We start from the raw sequence: 22,531 nt of genomic DNA, 5'->3' as shown, positions 1-22,531 counted from the left end.
AGCAGAAACTAAAACAACACTGTAAAGCAATTATACTCCAATAAAGATGTTTTAAAAAGAAAAACAAAACAGCGAGAGTGAGAGGTAAATACCACTTAAAAAAAAAAAATCTGTAGTTACCCAAATTAGCAAAATTACAACAATAGGTTCACAGTACTTGTTAGCATACTCAACATATACATATATTTTACAGTGGTAAAAGGGTCATTTCTGCTTTTAACACTTGTTTTGAAAACACAAATTTGTTCCAGTATGATTGATATATTAGGAAACATTTGAGCATAATGCAGATTTCTCATTTGCTTTTGTACAGTGTTACAAATGCAGAAAACCACCCAGCTGAACCAAGCCATGGAGAAATGCACAAAACATAAACCATGGAGCAATGCACAAAACATAGACATGCACACACCTCAAGCATGTACCAGCTGTCTCTGTGTACCACATGGTATATGAGTCACATTCATCCATGTTTGGTGTTACAACTCTCCAGCTGATTTCAGATAATCCTATTTCCACTATTTTGAAATAATTCACAAGCTATAAGTCTCCTAACATCCACCGCCATGAGCAAAATGTCAGGTCTTTTTCAAGGAAAAGTACCATATTTATTGTGGTATTTATGTATTTTTTAAACCACTTAACATGTGTAAAAGTGTGCTACTATTTTTGTTAGGTTCCTACTTTAAGAGAAAAAATATGTCTCTGATGAAATTTTTGAGTATTGAGCTCCAACCCGGTTTTCCCCACAATTCCTGTGGTTCTTATTGCATGATATTGCATAGCATGGAGATTTTTAGGAACACTTACCTCATTTTGTAGCAAAACTGACTGTACATGTTAATTTTAGAACATTTGGAAAACACAAGAATGTATGAATGTAACCACTGGTGTTCCAACTAATGTTAACCTTTGGTATTGTTTCCATGTCCAAATAGAAGGAAATATTTATGTAAAAAATAGAACAGAAATTGGGGGCTCATATTCTTTACTAAGTTTAGCATCTTAGAATTTTTAAGCTTGATATTATGCAATAAATATATCCCCATTTCTTTAAATGTTCTTAAACAACTTGACCGTGTTATTCTGTATTAATGAATGAACCCTGCTCAATATTCAGTAGGCATGCTGAATGGCCTGCAACTATGCTGGTTGTTTGGACATCTGCTTTGGTTGGCCAATGCCCATGCCACATGGAACCCAATGATTATAATCAATCACATACTTTGGACTTTAGTTTTGGGGTTTTTTTGCTATAAGTAGTGTAATAAATATCCCTGTATATTCTTCCTTGCATACTTATTCTTAGAATAAATTTGTAGACATTGAATTACTAAATAAAAAAGAATATGAATATTTTAAGCCTTTTGCAACTTATTGTTAATATCCCTACAGGAAAAAGTTATGTTAATTTACACTCTGTGTTAAAGTACTAGAGTTCTTGTTTTATTTTACCCTCACCAACCTTAGAAGTATAATTAAAGCAAACACAAAAACAAACTTTATTATCTATTTAGGTAACTACAGTGTTATTGATCAGGAGAGAAGAATGTGGGGGAAATAGAGGCTGACCCCTTTCTATAGGGAGTTAAATATCGAAGTGGACCATGGGAAGTGGAGTGATGGATAGAACTGATAAATAGGAATTTATTTAAGTAATAAATGAGTGTACTAGGCTAAGAGGTCTTTAAGAAAATGCACGCAAGGTAAGGGTAAAAGGAGGCTATAAAATTTCTGCCTTCTTGCAATAAAAAATGCTGAATGACCCAATGATATGAGTAAAATAGAAAAAAAAAAGGCGGGTGAGGGGGAGAAAGTCTATTTAAGACCTTCCAGACATCACTTCCAGTTGCCAGATTTTAAGCCACCCTCCTCATGATAACGATATTGTAAATAAGCAAAGTCACAGGTTAATGAAATGAATCATAATCATTCAAGTGGAGCAACATGTGATTTTGCAGAGCTCCACCTGGGTAGAATTTGAGTCAAAGGATTCTGAGTAAGAGATAATGAGCTCATATGGAAAAGGATAACTAAAAAGGCATATACAGAACCTGAGAGCCTAAGAACTTCCTAAGCATTATGCCTGCATATTTGTCTCTCCAGTGTGATCATAGCCATGAGCTAAATTAGTTTGAGCAAAAGTAGGGAGGCACAAAGTGTGAGAAAGATATGATTAGAATCTAGGAGAAGCCTGAAAACCCAAGCATCTTTTTCTACTTCTGCCTTGTGGGGCAGTCAACCCCGGAATACAGAGCAATCTAATAGGATGCAGCCTGGGTGTAAGGGGAAGTTCTCCCATTTTATTGGAAGAAGAGACCAAGAAGGAAGCATTTTAACCTGGGGGCTTGAGTAATGGGCAGACCAAGGAAGCTGGTTAGAGACAAAAATCACAACAGATTCAACAGTTTTTGGCTTTGATGAGTAGAAGACAAAAGGCAAAGTGATTAAAAACCAAATGATAATCCAAGACCGTTGTATTGTCAAAGAAATTCAAGCCTGAGAAATAAAGTTCTGTCATCCCTTGGCAACTCCCAGACCCCTAAATCTGGCCCCCAAACAGGTAGACTGGCTTCAGCAGGAAAGCTGTCAGTCATGAACCATCCACAATGACCCTCTCAAATGTGACGTTGGAGGACAATTGATAGGGAGGATTTTCCCAGGGATTAGAGAGATTAGAACAAGGGGCAACCAGTTTGGTAGCTAAGGAACTCATTCCCAGGCAGGAATGAGTTAGGTAACTCTTGCTCTTCCTGTCCAGCAAAATATCATACATATTATAGATTAATGTTTCCTCACTTACCCTTTTTCATGTGGGAGTATTTATTCCTGGTATCCTGTGTTCCTTTTGCCTTGTTTATTAGATGTCCTGGGTGGGTGGGGGAGTAAATTTATAATTGAGCCATAGAATGCTAGACCATAAGGAGCTACTTCAAATTTGATTAAAAAGCATAAAACCAACAGAGATCTTGGAGCTGGATGCAGTAAGTAAACACTTGAGCAAGGGTAAGTGCACTGTTCCTCACATTTGGAAAACTCCCTGGAGAAATGGCCCAGATCTGGGAGAAAGTAAATACAAGGTGAGCCTGCACCATTGTGTTGAATAAGAAAGCAATGAAAGTTCAAGGATTATTGAAACTGTATCAGAAGGATGTAGGAGCTATCTTGAAAGGACTCCCGCTGGCCTAATTTGTGGAAGTTTGAGCAATTGTTTTAGATACCTCTTATATACCATTGCAGATCCTCTAGGACTCACTTGTCTCATTTCACCTCTATGCAAACCCTCATGCAGGCATAACCTAATAGCTTCATCTCCTGTCATTCTGCAAGCCCTTTGCTACGTGTCGCAGGGCTTCCATGTGGCCACTGCTCTGGGGTCCACTCAGTGCCCAGACCCACACATGTGCAACCGGGAAGAATACAGGAGTTAAACTCAAGTGTAGGGGAGTTAGTTCCCTTTGGGGAAAGACTTTGATCAATCCAAGATGAGAACCAGTAGATAAATTCTTCCTCTTCCTTTCCCACCCTCGCCCCCCTGAACCCTAGGGGTGATCCTGAAATGCAGTTCATATAGCTTCTAAGAGTTTCAGTCTGATAGATTTAACAGGTGGCCAGCTTGATGATGCATCGTCATATTGGCTGACATATTCCTTCTTTGTTTTATTCCCCTGTTTCCTCATTCCTGCTCATTGTGATTGGATTTCTTATTAAAATAATATTACATGAGGCTTTTGCTTCAGACCCTGCTTTTGGGGGTCAACCCAGGCTACGAGGACAGCACCAAAAAGAATAATGCCTGTAATTGATTGAAACATTGAATTTATAAAAATTTGTGAACTTATAGTGATATTCAAGAGAAGAGAAAGACTTCCCCCACCAAAAAAACGTATCTCTCATTTGCCACCATTGGAAGCGAATATTACTAGCTTCCTACTCTCAAAATTGGTAATTAAATAAAGAGAATTAAACAATTAGAAGTATAGTTGAGGAGAAGCTCTTCTCTACAAAACAGTGCCAGCCAATATACATAGAAAGAACAGAATTTTTAAAATTACCAGTTTGCAACCCTGGTGAAGTAATTGATTTAGGGAAGGATCACCAATGAATACTAAAATCATTGGAGGAAGCACTGAGAGAGAATTGCATACTTGCAGGTTGAAAAAAATATCAGTCTATATCCTACTAGCTAGTCAAAAAGGGAAATGTCTTTTCAATAAAGAAATGTGCTATTATTACCCTAACTCAGTCATCAAACATAGATCACTAATAGTGGGACAATGAGACTGTTGCCTCTTGGTGTGATTCATTATGAACTTATCTTGTAAAAAATGTTTTATTATACTTTCAGAGCTAATTTCCTTTTTATAGGAAATACAGGGGATAGAAGAACAAGTTAAATGGCACCACAAAACACATTCTCAAAAGTTTCTGTAACAGAATTGTCTTGGTTTTTTGAAAAGTCCAGAATCAGTTTTTAAAAAGGAAGAGGAGGGAGGGCTTAACAAATTAAAACATTATTCTTAAATAGATCTGGTCTGAAAAAACTATCTTACCCCGAGATCAAATAAATATCAGTATTTTCTCATAGCTTTTTTATGGTTTAATGTTTCATTCCTGATAGTGATATTTTTGTCTTTTTTTCTTTATCAGTCTTGTAAGATGTTGAGCAATTTTATTGATCTTTTCAAATAATCAGGTTCTGTTTCATTGATTTTTTTCATTGTTTTTCTGTTTCTAACTTTATTGATTTCTGCTCTTTATTATTTTCTTGGTTCTGCTTGCTTTGGGCTTAACGCCTCTAGTTTCTTCAGGTGGAAGCTGAGGTCATTAGCTTGAGGCATGCTTTCTTTTCTAATATAAGTGCTTAATGTTAAACATATCTCTCTAAATACTTCTTTACCTGCATCCCACAGATTTTGTTGTTATATTTTCCTTTTCATTCAGTTAAAAATAATTTCTTTTCTTTTCTTTTCCTTTTCAATTTTTGGCCATGCTGCATGGATTGCAGGATCTTAGTTCCCTGACCAGGGATCGAACTTGGGTCTATGGCAATGAAAGTGCCCAGTCCTAACCACTGGACCGCCAGGGAATTCCCCAAAATAATTTCTAATTTCTGCTTTTATTTCTTGTTTGACCAATAGATTATTTAGTAGTGTGCTATTTAGTTTCCAAATGTTTGGGAATTTCTCATATCTTTTATTACTGATTTCTAAGTTAATGTGATCAGAGAACATATTTCCTATGTTTGTATGTTTGATATATATCAGATCAAATTGGTTTTAGTGCCGTTCAAGTCTTTTATATACTTACTGATTTTCTACTTTTTCTATGAATTATTGAAAGAAGAGTATTTATATCTTGGACTATAGTAGTATATTTGTATTTTTCTTCTTTCATTTCTCTCAGTTTAATTTTCATTAAATTTAGAAAAATTTTGGTCATTATTTCTTCAAACATTGTTTTCTGTTTCCCCTTTTCTCTGCTCTCCTTTTAGGACTCAAACAATGCATACATTAGGCTGCTTGAAGTTTTCCCATAGTTAGGAATGCTCTGTTAAATTTTTTTTTTTGGTCTTTTTTCTCCCTCAGTGTTTCTTTTTTTTTTCCTTTTTTTTTTTTTTTGCGGTACGTGGCCCTCTCACTGTTGTGGCTTCCCCCGTCGCGGAGCACAGGCTCTGGACGCACAGACCCAGCGGCCATGGCCCACAGGACCAGCCGCTCCGTGGCATGCGGGACCCTCCCAGACCAGGGCACGAACCCGTGTCGCCTGCATCGGCAGGCGGACTCCCAACCACTGCGCCACCAGGGAAGCCCTCAGTGTTTCATTTTGATAACTTCTGTTTTGTCTTCAAGTTTACTAATTATTTCTTCTGCAGTGTCTAATCTGTCATCCTATTTGGTGTAATTTTTATCTCAGAAATTGTGGTTTTAATATTTAGAAATTTGATTTGTGTCTTTTTAATATATTCCAGGGTTCTCCTTAACAATACTTATGCTTTTTTATACTTTCTTAAACTTATGGAGTATATTTGTAATAGCTGTTTTAATGTCTTTTTGTACTAATGCTGTTACTTGTGTCATTTCTGAGCTATTTTCTATTGATTAAGTTTTTCTCCTTATTATGCATGTGTTTTCCTGCTTTTGGCATGCCTGGTACTTTTTGACTGGATGCTAAACATGTGGATTCTATGTTGTTGTGTGCTAGATTTCTAAAAATTTTTAATTCTTCTCTAGGATACACTTAAGTTATTTGGAAACAATTTGATCCTTTCAAGCTCACTTGTAACCTCTATTGGGGGGGACCAGAACAATTAGGACTAATTTGGTCCTGCTACTGAGGCAATATTTTTCTGAGTTCTCAACCCAATCTCCCATTTATTATGAGATTTCTTTATTCTGACTGTTGGGAACATGACCTGTTTATTCTCAGCCTGTGCGTGTAGTGGGAATTCTTCAGCCTGCTTCTTTCCAGTGGTTCTTTCCTTGGCCTTGGAGAGTTTTCTCATGGACGTGCACTGATCAGTTCTCAGTGAAGATTTGAGGGAACTTTTTGCAGATCTCTGGGGCTCTCTTTGCAGCTCTCCCTCTCTGGTATTTTGCCCTGTGAATTTTAGCCACATTGGCCTTCTTGAATTATCAACTCTGTCTTTTGAACTCAGGGAGACTGCCATGCTCTGCTTGGGTTCCCCTTCCTGCTCTGCAAACTGGGACAATTGTGAAGCTTACCTTTGTTTGTTTCCTTTCTCTTAGGGATTACTGGGCTGAGCTGCCTGGTGTCCAGTGTCTGAAAAACATTGTTTTATTAATTCTGTCCAGTTTTTTAATTATGTAAGATAGAAGAGTAAATCTAGTCCCTGTTACTCCATCATAGTCTGAAACAGAAGTCCCTATAATTGTACTTTTAATTCTCTGTCCAAATAATTTTTGAAAGAATGTTCTTTTTTAATTTTCATGTATTAATAGGGTATTTTTAAAGAACAGTTTGCTTATCTTCTGAAAAATTTAAAAATAACTTTTAGTTTTATTGTGTTGTATTTACAGAATGAAGTTTGCACTATTTCTCCTTTGAAAATTTACTGATGTCTTTGTGGCCTAATATAAGGTCACTTTTTGTGATTTCTTTGTATGCATCCTAAAAAATGGTATTTAGTAGGAATCAAATGTAAACATACATTCATATGCAGACAATCTGTTTAATTATGTATTAAATGCCTTGTCTTTATTTTGTGCCTTAGACTCCATCACAGATTGATATAAAGTCTAATTTTAAAGTGACTTTTAAAAAATCAGCCTTATAGTTATTCTAAGTTCTACCCTTACAAATTCTGAACTTCTTCAGTTATACCAGAACTCTTTGAGTATAATCTTAAGAAGATAGTAGGATCTTAATACCCTTTAGGGTTTTGGGATAATTTCCATTTATTGTTTCTTTAAAAATAGGAAATAAGATTCCAGATTTACAGAACTACTAATTTGAAGTAACAAACAGCAGACTAATCTCTAGGCTTCTTTTATTTATTTACTTATTTATTTATTTATTTTTGGTTGTGTTGGGTCTTCGTTGCTGCACACGGGCTTTCTCTACTTGCGGTGAGCAGGGACTGCTCTTCGTTGTGGTGCGCAGGCTTCTTACTGTGGTGGCTTCTCTTGTTGCGGAGCATGGGCTCTAGGTGCATGGACTTCAGTAGTTGCAGCATGCAGGCTCAGTAGTTGTGACTCACAGGCTCTACAGCACAGGCTCAGTAGTTGTGGCGCACGGGCTTAGTTGCTCCGTGGCACGTGGAATCTTCCCGGACCAAAGATCGAACCCGTGTCCTCTGCATTGGCAGGTGGATTCTCAACCACTGCACCACCAGGGAAGCCCTAGTCTTCTTGATGCCTAATTTTTAGGTGTTAAAATTTCCTTGTAACATATTTAAATTTCTAAACTGTACTTTAAATAAGCCAGATAAAGAAAAATATTTTAAAATAAGTATATATAAGTTAAGAAATATATATTTAATATATATGATATATAGATTAAGTAATAAAGCCAAGATTTATTCACTTACTTTTCATAAGGATAAACAACTAAGTACAAATAATTACCTTTCAATTAATTTAAGCTCATATTCTTAGAGATATTTTAGTTCTGCAGAGTAATATTAAAGTAATAATAGGTCTAACAACTATTTCTGTCAGCTCTATAATTGGGAGATCTGTTAGAAGAGCACAAGACTTTTGAGTGGAAACATAGTGGGAGACAGAGAACCTAAAAGTCTTTGGCACTAAAGAACTGGAACAGAGGACTTCCCTGGTGGCTCAGTGGTGAAGAATCCACCTGCTGATGCAGGGGACACGGGTTCGATCTTTGGTCCGGGAAGATCCCACGTGCCACGGAGCAACTAAGCCCGTGCACCACAACTACTGAGCCTGCACTCTAGAGCCCATTGAGCCACAACTACTGAGCCCGCGTGCCACAGCTACTGAAGCCACACGCCTAGAGCTGGTGCAGCAGGAGAAGCTACGGCAATGAGAAGCCCACGCACCGCAGCAAAGAGTAGCCTCTGCTCGCCGCAACTAGAGAAAGCCCGCGCATAGCAACAAAGACCCAACACCAAAAATAAGTTAATTAATTAATTAATTAAAAAAAGAAAACCCCAAAGCAAGCTCTGACTAGCATCCTCACAGAGCTAGCATGTATTCCAAGCTTACCTTTTAACTCCAAAGAATCTAATAAAGGCCATCTAAGCCTGTCACTAGCCATCCCACTCAGCGTTCTACCTAATTCCTCATCCTCAAACCTTGCAGAAAGATCCATAATTTTAAGAAATTTTACTCTATAATTATACATGTATATTAATGAAAAAATGTTTTTTGAAACCTTTAGCTTTTAAAATTCTCATTGAAGAGGTATTACGTATCCTGACAAATAGTGCTTTTATGTGATGGGGTGGGGAGGGAGGGGGAGACATTCTACACCAAATAGTTACATTTGGTTTGCAACATAAATGGTGTAATCTGCTCCATTTAATAGTTTTGGAGTTAATATTTCTCTATGTTCTTTATAATTTCATTTTTATAACTAAATTGATTCTAAGTTTCAAAATATACCGTATTTTTTATATATACCGTATTTTTTAATAAGTTTTCACAAAATTACACTGAAATTAAATTATGAATACTCATTCTAACACCTCCCTTGCTTTTTAAAATCTTCTGATCCTTTTTTTTTCTCCCTTGCTTTTTAAAATCTCAAGATTAAATTAATAATACTGTGTATTTACTTGCTACACTTTCTTATTATGATTGGGAATAGCATCTTCCCTGGGAATCTAACATATTAGCAAATGAATCTGTTATTATCACTATCAACATGCCTTTGTTATTTAAATTTTTAAACAAGATGGTCAGGCCAATTTGATTTGTTGACAAAACCATGCATGAACAAGTATAGGACTTAAAAGGAAAAAATGTGATGAGAAAAAAATTTTGTTTATACCTAGACTCTTTTTTTTTTCCTTTGGCCAAGAATTAAATTTGCCTCAACTTAATTGCTTTACACACATTCTTGTGACATTGCATGATTGGGAAGGAGGAAGAAAAAGAGGGAGCTGTGACTGTGTGGTATGTATCTAAAAGAGTGCATTAGAGGAGGAGAGGAGAACGCATAAGCAAGCTGGTTTGACCAGAAACAGAACTGCCTGTGACAGATTAAGAGACAAGCAAGGCTTGGAATCTGAGAGCAAGCAAAGAGAGTGGAAATTTACAGCTGCCCTGTGTGAGTGTTCAGTGATCATTTTCTGCTAACTTTTTCCGGTGGTAACTTACTCTTCAAAGAGGGAGACAGAAAGTCAAGACAGGATTGTGGAAACTCTTCTCTGCCACGCTTTGGTAATAGGAGGCACCCTCTATTAAATGGAAGATAAAGGCTACTTCATCTAAAGTGCTTTGAGCCCCAGAGAGAGCTGTCTTCAGCACCTCACCACGTGTCTACTTTTCGTTGCTTAGGCGAGCCTGGGCTTTTCTGTAACATTTGGTGAGTATCAACCAGGTTACCTATAATGGTTCACAGAGATGGAATTAATATGATAACCTTTAGTTTAGCTGAGGTTTTACAGTTATTGCTTATATTTTCATTTTAAACTGTGCTGTTACCTTGTTTCTTTGTGCATGATAAACTGCTGTTACTAGGAGAGGTTTTAAAAAACAACTACAAAACAATACTTCTCTGTTGCCTAAGGCACTTGAATCATTACCAACTATTCCGTGTCCATGGAATATCTTATTTTGGAAATGGGTTTTTATTTACAAAGAGTTTCCAAAAATAAAATAGTGGCAGGATACCATTTTTCATGTTTCTCTTTCAACTGAATAAAAATTCAAAAGTTACCTCGTTCCGTCTATTTTCAGTAAATTTAAAATAATCATTGTGATGTTTGATATTATCAATTACAGCATTCCTCATAATTCAATTAGAAATGTTAATGATGCCATTAAATAAAGGGATATGTAATTTGCATGTTGAATGCTTCTGTTAGATCCAATAAGTGACACATGATGTTTTTCAAAGTTCTGGAGTGAAAATAAAAATTAGACAATTTACATATCAAACTTACCATTTGATACAAAATGAATGCACATTTCAAATTAAGGAATAAGACAGTTATTTTGTTCTTATAGCTGGCACCAAACTCTTATATAATATTGTCGTTCTGCTGAAGAACTATTTTAACCAGATGCATATATGTATGTAAACAATAGAGAAGAGAAAAAAGAAAAAACTCTTAAAATATATATTCACATTCCAATAAAAACTTCATTTGTACAATCTTAACTTGGGAGATTGTATGCTAATTTTATATGTTTTTTTAAAGGCATCGATGGAAGGCATGTAATCATTCTTCTGTGTAAGAAGGAAGTATATATTGTTAGCTGCAAAAGTGAATCATTGCTTAAAGATGCATCATTCTAAGCAATGTTTCTAGTTTGCCAGCCTCAAAAAAGATGTCCTTAGTTATTGATTCAAGTGAGTCCTTTAAGGCAGAACAACTTAGCAGAAATGAAAACTTAAGCAAGGTGTCAATGAACCTATTAAAAGGGTTTGTACTCTAGATAAAATGTAAAACTACTGTACTTTCTCTAATATTTCCTGTATGTGTGCAGAAGCCTGTAGAACAGGTTTTGTTTTGTGGAGTTTTTTTAACCTATTGACCAGTGTATAAAAAGAAACTCAGCTTGTCTGTGAAAACCTTTTTAGGACTAGTATCTTATACTTGAAGTCAAAAGTAAATACAATAGAGATTATTATATCACAAACCAAATTTTACTTCTTTACAGAATTTCCCACACTCAGTCCTTAGACTGATGGAAGATTTGCACATAGCTTCACAATCTTCCAAATAATTTTTTATTTTAAACTAGTAATTCATTGATATTATCTTAGTAGTGGCACCATTTCTTAAGCCTATAGGATTGTAAATATAGAAATAAAAAATAAGCCATCCCCAATTTCCAAGTGTTTTGTACCTTAGAAGTTTATTTGTGAGTGGGTTGTTGGGAATTTGGGAACCATCTTCTCTGGGAAACAATTTAACAAATAATGATTGCTTGGTGTTTATTATAGCCTAAGTTTATATTTCACTTACACAATAGAAAAACCATCACCACCCTGAAAAATATTAGAAAATCAATTACAGTGATGAAACTAAATATAAAAACAATTACAGGTTGAATAAGACATTATTTTTCCTAAATATTAATACTTGAAGAAAAGCAGTATGTTTATAAACAGCATTTCTAGGTACTTTTATGAGCTTCCAAGATAAATTGCACTGTTTATGAGATCTAATCTTATATTAAAATCAGTGATTTTTCTTTTCCTTGCTACAGGAATATTTCTAGCCATTGCTTTTATGCTTATCAGCCATTTCTGAGATCTAGCCCAGTGTCTGGCATATAAGTAGGTACCTAATAAATAGTTACCAGATAGGGACTGAACTCTTTCTTTGGTTTACAAAAATGGAACTGAGTAGTTTTTCCAAGGTACCCCAAAAAGGAAAGGGGTTTAGGGGCACACCGTTTTCATTATGAGAAAGAGAGAGCCAAGAATTGAATTTTAAGAAGCAAACAAAGCAATAGTAGTACAGAATAGGCCTAACTGTTAAGAGAAAAAGAGAAGACTGTGGTGTAACTTGGGGGTAATCTTGAATGAGTAGGGATGGTGATGAGGGGAGGCAATTTACAAGCTTGGTATCTTGAGTACATGGGACATTCTGAAGTAAGGTGTCAACTTTAACTCAGAAGAATTATGTATTTGCATATGTGTACTAGGACCCATATGAAGAAATGTGGCCTATTCGGAAAACTCAAATTAGGTCTATCCAAATTAAGTTTAGTTACGCTGGCCCTAAAAGTTTCTCTACAATAATGGATAATAATCTGGAAAATATATATATATATAGATATAACTGAATCACTTTGCTGTACACCTGAAACCAACACAATATTGTAAATCAACTATACTTCAATTTTTTAAAAAAAGTTTCTCTAAAAGGCCAAGATATAAAATGTTAAAGTTAGTACTGCAGTAAACATGTGTAATGAAATAAACAATACAATGAATGCAGATTATACTTAGATGATTTTTAGTGGCAGAAAAACCTTTCCATCTGATCAAAAAATACTTTCTATGTTCTATTTCAAATCATATTTTAAAAGTAATGATTTTGAGTAGTTCCAAGTGGTATATAATAGGTGCTTAATAAATATTTGTTGAATGATTGAATGAAATAATGTGGAATAGTTTGGACAATTTTCCATTTCTGAGGTATGGATGTCTGTGTACATGCATGTATAGATTTATAATGCAGCTTAAAGATAATATTTAGCTGAGATTCCCTTAACAAGGAAAAAATCTCTGTTAGCGTGCTTTTTAATTATGGACATACTTAGTGTTCCACTGGTAATTAAAATAGTTTGTTTAAGATGAAATCTTTGCTGCTTCTAAATGAAATAATAAATATTTAATTTTATGACTTATATGTCTTAAATTTCCAGCAGAAATTCATCTAGTCTCTTCCAGCTGTGGAAGGATGAGAGGTCATATTAACTTACCCATCCAGAAGAACTTTACAATCCTGGAAGTCTATAGGATGAGAGATAATTTCAGCTAAATCACATGCATCTTTACTCTCCCATGTTAATGTTTTATAGATTGAGAGTTTATAGATAGGCACAGGGCTTACTGAAGCTATGAAATGGTTGTATTTCACACTGTAACTATAAACTTTGCCTTAATACCAGTAACAGTATCTAACCAAAATTTGATGACTATTTTGTATATGTATGTGCTTAAAAGAAAGACACGCCCCCCCAAAAAAAGAATTACAAGTTTCCCTTGATAATTCTGTTGTGAAAAATAGCCATTTGTGAATTTCAGTGAGAACTGATGCTTTGATTACACTTCCTAGTCTTTGAGAATACTGACCTAGCTTCAGATCTCTGCTATAAATTGAGATTATGAAATTCAAATGTAAAATTATTATCCATTGACAATCTTTATTAGCTAATAGATGTAGAAAATTTTAACTCCAACAAAAGACTGGAGCTGTCAACAGAAACATTACTGTGAATGAAGTTTCTGGTTGTTTTTCCTGGAACAGTAGTCTAGTAGGTTAATATTTATAATAATAAATTGGTAGTTGTATGTCTTCCTAATTTCATAAACTAGTTCTATTTTTAAATTGTTTCGGTGGTTACAATACATTAGAATTAAGGAGCAATTCCCAAGGACATGGGTTTTTTTTCTTGTAAAAGAGTTTTTATTCTGATGTAAGTCTGATCAAGGCTTCCAATTGAGTAAGGGTACATAAAACACTTCTTACAAGTTTTTCATTTCTATGTAAATTGTTCATTTTTGAAAATGGTGCTCCCTCAAACTCTGTTAACAAAACTTATAAAAACAGGTCCATTCTTAGTCATTTTGAACTGAGAAAAAGGATGATCAGTGAAAGTTCTTATTTATACTTTGTCCACTGATTTTCACTCGTTTCTATAGGTCTTCAAGTACAAAATGCAATTGTGGTGTCTTCTAATTACACCTAGGAAGTATATTTTAAAATGGAATGGTTGAGGGATAGCGGGCATTGATTGGAAGGTACTTTGACATATGTAATATGTTTTATAATGGATTTGGTATCATAACATATATAACAATAATGATATGCTTTGTAGTTTATTATATCTATGAAGGTAATCAATGATTTTGTGGTGGGAAGAGGCCTATTTGGGATGCAACAAATACAGTAGAACGTTTAGGTGTACTTTTTTTTATTTTAAAATTTACATTCAATGAAATGTACCCATTTTAAGAGAACAGTTCACTGAATATTGACAAATACATATACTCATGTAATCTCCATCCCACTGATTTTTAAAAATGAATCTTATTGGCCCAATTATTTGCCGTAGGTGTACTTTTTGATTGCATTATTTCTATCTGTGAGTCCTATTTGGAATAAAACATAAAAGAATGGTAATTTCTGAACTTTCTTGAAATTTATTTTAATGTGATGGTTTAATTTTCTTAGTTTGAATGAAGGTACCTGTGACTAAGTTTAAATTAGCAAGCTCTATGAAAGGCTTTTGGAAATCTTCCTTTCTTACTTATTGTTCATTGTAAAATAACCTATGTGAAGGAAAACAAGGCTTTTTTTTTTTTTTGAGTTGACTTTCTTACAATGAGTTAGCAGTTTGGTTATGCTTTTTATGGTTTTACCTATGGAAATCTTGAGACTTCTCTTGTCTTCAATGATAAATTTCCCACTCCATTAAGCTTTCGTGGAAAATCTTTGAAATGAAAACTATTATTGAACAGCACATTTGGAGGTTAGACATAAAGGCCTAGAGATACTCATTAGCCACCTACAGATAGACATTTATTCCCCTTTAAAATACTTTAAGGGATAACAGTGAGGGTATTTAATGCCCCAAATGACCTCTTCTCCTAGCTTCCCTTTCCCTGGCCCCCTTCAAACACACTCCTCTCCACTTACGTCACTGAACATGTTCAGATGAGGTATTTGAGTGATTGACTTTGGGTCATCTTTAGAGGCGCTCACACATAAGTTAGGAATATGAAATATTCTACTGTGCCTTAGGAAAGGGAATGCTGCCAAGCTGCCAAAGTCTACTAAAAATCTACAGGGCCTGAGTTCCCTGGGAGCAGAGCTGAAGAATTTTTTTTGGCTTTCTCTCCAGAATCTGAGCCAAGTGCTACTCTTAATGAAATTTCATAGCCAAAGTAACAGAAATCATATTTGTTTGACTAGTGCTTTGAAAAGACATGATGATCAGATATTCCACAGTTTGAACTTTAAAAAACGGTTAGTTAGTCATTAAAAGTATCATTTATGAGAAGGTGTTTCCATTGTAAAAACATTTGCATGATCTATTGAACAAAGTTTGGGGACAAAAGAGAAAATTTGAAGGAAGAAGAAAACTAAGTATTTATAAGCCAACTACCCAGAGGCAATCACTGTTAACTTTTTTAAATGATTTTTTCTATGCATAGGTTTTGTGTATTTGTGGTTTTGTTTGCTTTTACATAATTGTAGTTATGCTCTATATTATGGGATGGTGTTTTTTTAACATGTACATTTTATTTCACATTCTTTGTAAACATTTTCATAGCCATATACTATATTTCATCAAATCTAAGAAGCCATTGGTTGTAAGGCATATACTCTTGTACCACTAAGAAAGAAAAAAAACAAAAAAAAAACCCTGCCAGTTAGTATAAGGTCCCATCAATTGTAAGACACATGCACATTTTAGAGATGTTAAAATGTGGGGAAAAATTTTATAAAGATACCTTTATTAGTTTATTTTCTTAGGACAGATTGATAGAAGCAGAATTACTAAAGTCAGAGGTTGTGAATATTTAAAGGCTCTAGATCCATATTGCCAAAAAATTGTCCAATTTATACTTCCACCAGTAAGAAAAGAGAGGGCCTGTTGCATCTCACCATCAATAGAATTGAATTTTCTCAAAACAACAACAAAAAACTTTGTTATATGATGGGCAAAATAGTCCTTCACTTTAAGTTTGCATTTTTCCATTATAGAGAATAAACATTTACTATGTGTTTAACTGTATTTCCTCCTCTGCGGTTTTCTAATATCTATGCATTATTTCTTAATGATTTTCTTATTTGTCTTAGATCTCCTTTTATAATGATATTAGCCCTCTGTCTTTCATATTCATGTCACAGAATTCTCTTATTTGTTGTTTGCCTACAATGTTTTTATTATTTTATCCATAAAAATTTAAAACAATTTATTAGATTTGTAACATATTTATATTAACTGATTTGTCAGTCTTTTTTTTTTTGAGATTTATTTCATCACTTCTAAAATTAGAGAAATTATTTTACAGCCAGAAGTTTGAAAGTCACTTATAGTAACATCTATATCTGGCCTCTTTTGTTCCATTGGTCTGTTTTTCTTGTGTCACTTTCACTTATAGCACTTGATAGCACTTTTAATTTCATTCCCTCGTAAGAAATCTTCCTTTTTAAAACTCGTTATCCTTGTGAGTTTTTTTTTGTATTCTTGGCTTAATTTAGTTACTAAAAACTTTTTTGGACTTGTGACTGGAATTGTATCAAATTATGGACTTTAGGATTATTGACATTTTAATGATATTCAGTTTTTCTATTCAAAAACAAAATAGGTTTTTCTATTCAGTTCTTTTCTTAGTTACATGGGTTTATTCCCCACTATTATAGATAATACAGAAAAACATCAAGATGAAAAAATTTTAGATGTATCACAAATCTCATTCAGATAATACCATTAACATTAGCTGAGCCACATTCCAGAAATAGTTCTGTGGCTGTATACAATTAAAAGGGTGGCTTGCTGAAGGATTGAGTAGACAAATAGACACATCTTGTACATCTTTAAGTACGTCTTTCATTTGTTAGTTTTCTACTTCAGGAACAGTAATTATCCTTATGTTGGATTATCACTGTCTATTTTCCATAGTGATGGATTCTTTATTTTTAACCTTTTATTTTGAGATAACTAAAGATTCACATGCAGTTATAAGAAACAATACAGAGAGATCCTGTATACCCTTCATCTAGCTTCCCCCTGTAATGACATCTTGCATACTAATTAGCAGGTAGTGAATTAATGGATAATGATCAGCACTTTTAAAAAAAATAATGTAGGATAGAACAGATAGAACAGAATGGAATCTATCCAGAGGGCAAGTATTGTTTCATGAAACAATTATACAATCATTTATACATTCCTTTGCTCTGGATCACAATATAAAATGCATTTCTTACTACAAGTCACTATTTAAAAAGTTGAAACCACTGCCCTAGAGAAATTCTCATACAAATGTATAAGTAGACTGGCAAAAGAATCTGTGTTATGATCATGCGTGTAATAATAAACAATTGAAAACAATTAGAACTCGGAGAACTGATAAATAAATTGTGGTATAGTCATACAGTGGGATGCTATACAGCACGTAAGATAAACGTGAGATTTGTGTATTAACACAAATAAATCTCATAAATACAGTGTTGAGGGAGGAAAAAAGAAACTGGCCATGTAATACCATTTCTATAACGCTTTAAAGCATACACAACAATATCACATATTGTCTGTAATATTAGTAGAAGTGTGAAAGCATATATAGGTAAGGGTAATGATAAATAGGTACAGTATGAGCCAGAGGGAAATGGGATCAGAAAATTGTACCAAGAGCGTTGCTTTAGTTGTTTTATTTTTTAAGCTGGGTGGTAAATATACAGGAACTTGTTACATTGTTCTCTATTTCTTCTTCTAGATGCCCTAAATATTTTATTTAAACTAAATTAAATTAAAATACCTAGGGGAAAAGGTCCTGTTGAAGCATTTTGATTAGCTTGATGGTGTCACAATCCATTTGTGAGCCAATTGCTGTAGCCAGGGCAGTGGAAGGAATACTCTGGCCCCGCCTGGGTCATGTTCCCACCCTTTTGGTAGGGTGGGGTGGGAAGGAGAGCAGACAGGTCTAGCACCAGAAAAAACAGGCACCAAAAAGTACCAGAGATTTTCTTTTTCTTTTACTTTTCTGATTCAGTTATTTCTAATTCTATTGTTATTTCCATCATTCTTTTCTTGAGATTTTTGAGGCAGTTTCCTTTTTAACTTATTTAGTTGAATCCTTATTTATTTTTATTCCCACATGAATGCATTGTAGATTTGCACCCTCCCAAATGTTCTGCCAGCACTATCAAGGCTCCCTTTCAAGAACTATTTCTGGTTTTTAGCATTTATTTTCTTGAACTCTTGTGGGTTTGACTCCATCTCATCTTTTTGTAAGAATTTTAGTAGGTGTACACAGTCTATTCACACATAAATAAGTTGGCTAGAGACTTAATTGTGAGGTTATAGACTTTCCCTTTCAGAACTCTGTAGATTCTCTCCATGGTTTTATGACATGTAGTTTTATGGAAGTCCAAAGACAACTTAATTTTTATCCTTTTTGTTGTTAACAGTCATTTTGTAGGAATGAGCTTTAAGAGAAGAATGTTGGTTTCTTCTAAAAGCCACAAGGCACTGAATTTGGGGTCTCATCATTAATCTCAACTAGAAAAATTCTGTAAATGACCATATTTAGATCTCTTTTTCTGCTTAAGCTGTTTTATCTTTGTTGCTTCTCTCCATTTTTTAGTTCCTTTTGCATTTGTTGTCTTCCTCCACCTCTTTTCATTGTTGTAATACCCGTTTTTATAGATAGAACACTGTATCTTCTCCATATTTCCATAATATATACTATACACACATACACACGAACACACACCAAGTACCTTTTCTCCATCATTTAAGTTTGTTTAACCTTTTCTGGCATTCTGGCAAAACCCTTTGTGTGGCTGTGTCTCCCACTACATTGTGCACCCTCTGAAGCTTATTTTGCATTTACTAGTGCAACGCCTCACACCTTACAGGTGCTCAGTAAATATTTTCTGAATGAATAAGTATAGACTAATTGTGTACCTTTTGGTTGTCCTCAATCAATTTTCTGTGGGGTCATTTCTGCTGTGTGCAGATTTGGATTGCCATGCTGCATTTTGGGGTGTTTCTGTATATGTGTGTATATTATGTGTTTTTGACCTTTTATCTTGACCAACTCTCTTTTTGTCTAAGTTCTTCTCTTCCTTTTTTTAATTTTTATTTTACCAATTATATCTATTCTATCTCCTACAGAGAATTAATTTTGGAAGTAACCTTTCCTGTCGAAGTCCACAGGGCATTTCTCTCCTTTGCTTGTGCTTTTTTTTTTTTTTAGTAGAAACTATTTATTTGTTGTTTATTCTGTTCACTTACTTTGGAAAGTGGAAAAGTACAATAGGGCCCATGTCAGTCCTCTGATATTTGTGTGCTGCATGGCCTGCTGTCAGCATTAACGCCGGAGGGCAGGTTGATGTGTGCAACCCCACCACAGCTTTCAGTGCCCAGGAGGCATTCACCTGGTGTCAGTCTGTTGGACTTAGCATGGCATCTTCTCCTGTTCCTGCTTCTTGTGTTGTTGAAATATAACGTGTGTTCTAAAAACTCTGACATAGAATTTATTACTATTACCACTTTATCCCAAGGAAGCACCATTTTCAGGACTCCACCTTACATACTTTATCTTTGGCCTTGATGGAGTTAGAATGGGTGTGAACCAGTGATGAATATGCTAGAGCTCGCTGTATTTGGCCTATCTAATTCAAAATATGATGCTCTATCTTTCTTTAAGAATCCCCCTTGCAGTATAAAGTTTCCTCAAAAAATTAAAAATAGAACTACCATATGATATAGCAATTCCACTTCTGGGTACTTATCTGAGGAACATGAAAATGCTAATTCATAAAGAAATATGCACCCTCATGTTTACTGCATCATTATTTACAATAGCCAAGATATGGAAACAACTTAAGTGCCCATCAATTGATGAACAGATAAAGCATATGTTCTATGCGTGTGTGTATGTGTGTGTGTGTGTGTGTGTGTGTGTAATGGAATATTATTCAGCCATAAAAAGAATGAAATCTTGCCATTTGTGGCAACATGGATGGGCCTTTGAGGGCATTAAGCTAAGTGAAATAAATCAGAAAAAGACATATATCCTATGATCTCACTTATATGTGAAATCTAAAAACACCAAAAACCAAGCTCATAAGTACACAGAACAAATTGGTTGTTGCCAGAGGTGGAGGGTGGGGTGTGGATGAAATGGGTGAAGGGGGTCAAAAGGTACAAACTTCTGGTTACAAAATAAGTGAGTCATGGGGATGTATTAAAAAATAAAATAAGGTAACTAAACTGGTACTAACAAATAAATATAATCTATCTGGGCTTTCCCAAAACATTTGGCAAAATTTTTCTTGATATCTTGGTGAATGAGATGAAAAAAAATATGAGTTAAATGATATGACTAGGTGAATTCACAGTTAAAAAACAAAACACTCATTTTACAGATAGAGCAAATGACATGCAGACAAGGGTGATAACTTCGGAATCATAGCGGATGAATTACCAACTCAGAACAATTTGGGGGTTTAAGTACCTCCTGTTTGTTTAGCAGGTATGTTGAGTGCCACTTAGCATTATTCTTGATCACAAACAACAAATACTGAAGAAAGTTTTTGAAAGCGTATAAGGTAACTCAGAGATTTGATAGAAGTCCTAGGGAACCAGATTTGGGAAGTAGGAGTCTAGGGAGATGAAGTAAATATTTAGAACCATAGCCAAGGATATACCAGAGGAATAATTGTTTAGAGTATTGCTATCAACTGCTGTGTACATTTGTGTGTAATATTCTTTATTGATTAATTGCATCATTGTTAATAAGAAAAATACGAGGAAAAATGGAATTAACCCAAAAGTCTATCAATAAAGGTATTGGTAAAATAAATTATATAATAATTTAATAAGAAATTACCAAATACTAGAAGTAATTACATAATATGTCTGTATAATGGATATTGCTATAAAAATATTGTAGTGCATCTAAATATATACTCATAGAATGATATTCAAGATATAAAAAGTGGGGAAAAGTTGAAAAATACTATATTTAGTATTTATTCTATTTTGGTTTTAAAAAATATATTTTTATATACATAGAAAAAATTCAGGAGGAATATGTATCAAAACTAGTAATAGTTGTTGCCTCTGGATGACTGGTTAATGGGAGCCTTTGATTTATCACATCATATTTCTGTAATGTTTGAAATATTTTTGCTAATAAATGTAAAGTAAATGAATATGCCTCTACTAACTGGAGCCTTTAATTTTAGATTTTTTTCTAAAAAAAATAACACATTTTTAGTGTAAATAGGGCAATGACAGCTATATTTGGCTTTCTCTGCTCTATGTAAATAGATGTTCTCAAAAAGAAGAACTGATTTTCCTGTTCCCCTCCCACCTCACCCCCCATCATGGTAGTCCTCATTTCATCAGTGAGTATGCCAGCTGAATGTTTGAAGAGCAAATAAAAAACAGATTCTAAACAATTTTACATTGTAATTTTGTGATTGCTGTGGAGTGACATGTTTTTAAACATTGCTTTACCAAAGTATGTGGATCCTAATCCCACTTTTGTTTTACATGTTTAATTTTATCTATGATTATTATTATCACCATCATCATCGTCACTCTCTTTAGTCAAAATATCTAGTTTTAAATATCAGGTTATTCTCTAAAAATACTCCTTTTCCCATTCTTGCATAAATCTTGAATTTCTATTTTAGGAAAGATTTTAAACTTTGAGTAAAAACTTTTAGGTAAACTTTAAAAAATATCTTTCTTAAAATATTTTATATTAATTTAAATTTGGCACAAAACTTGGTGAAACTTGTTTTATTTTTTTAATATTTATGTATTTATGTATTTATTTATTTGGCTTCGCTAGGTCTTAGTTGCCGTATGCAGGATCTTTAGTTGCCGTACGCAGATTCTTTAGTTGATATGTGGGATCTTTAGTTGTGGCATGGGGGACCTTTAGTTGCAGCATGTGGGATCTAGTTCCCTGACCAGGGATCAAACCTGGGCCCCCTGCATTGGGAGCACAGAGTCTTAACTGCTGGACCACCAGGGAAGTCCCAATGAAACTTGTTTTAGTTTGACTGATTTTAATGTTTCATGTTACTGAATTGGTTATTGAAAACTTATAAGACATTTTGGTATAACAATTTAATCATGTTAAGAATTATAATTATAATTTTTGTTTATTTGTTTGTTTGTTTTTAGCATTCCACATTGGAAGAAGAGATTTCTATAGATTAAAAAAATGCCTTTGTTTAGTAAATCGCACAAAAATCCAGCAGAAATTGTGAAAATTCTGAAAGACAACATGGCCGTTTTGGAAAAGCAAGACAGAAAGACAGATAAGGTATGAGGTAAAATAATAACATTTTTATTAAAATATATGAATAGACCAAAAGAGCTAATGTAAAAGCTTAATGAAGAATCCTAAACATGGTCTGTGATGCACTCGTAGGGTC

General features: G+C 34.3%; 1 protein-coding gene across 5 annotated transcripts in view; it reads left to right on the top strand.

The window, feature by feature from the left end:
- CAB39L (calcium binding protein 39 like) overlaps positions 1–22,531 on the top strand; it is a 96,480-nt gene that overhangs the window by 27,711 nt on the left and 46,238 nt on the right. For 4 of the 5 annotated variants that reach the window (XM_024755600.1, XM_024755595.1, XM_024755597.1 and 1 more), the window contains exon 3: positions 22,278–22,419. In XM_024755600.1, the coding sequence (XP_024611368.1) occupies positions 22,318–22,419 (102 nt within the window). In that variant the 5' untranslated portion in view covers positions 22,278–22,317. Of the gene's footprint in view, positions 1–9,818; positions 10,018–22,277; positions 22,420–22,531 lie in introns of all 5 variants that reach the window. The other variant, XM_024755599.1, reaches the window with a different exon arrangement.

The sequence above is a fragment of the Neophocaena asiaeorientalis genome, unplaced genomic scaffold (genome assembly GCF_003031525.2).
Source record: "Neophocaena asiaeorientalis asiaeorientalis breed wild unplaced genomic scaffold, Neophocaena_asiaeorientalis_V1.1 scaffold59, whole genome shotgun sequence".
Taxonomy (NCBI): domain Eukaryota; kingdom Metazoa; phylum Chordata; class Mammalia; order Artiodactyla; family Phocoenidae; genus Neophocaena; species Neophocaena asiaeorientalis.
Note: the sequence above shows the minus strand (reverse complement) of the source record. Positions and strands in the feature narration are given on the sequence as shown.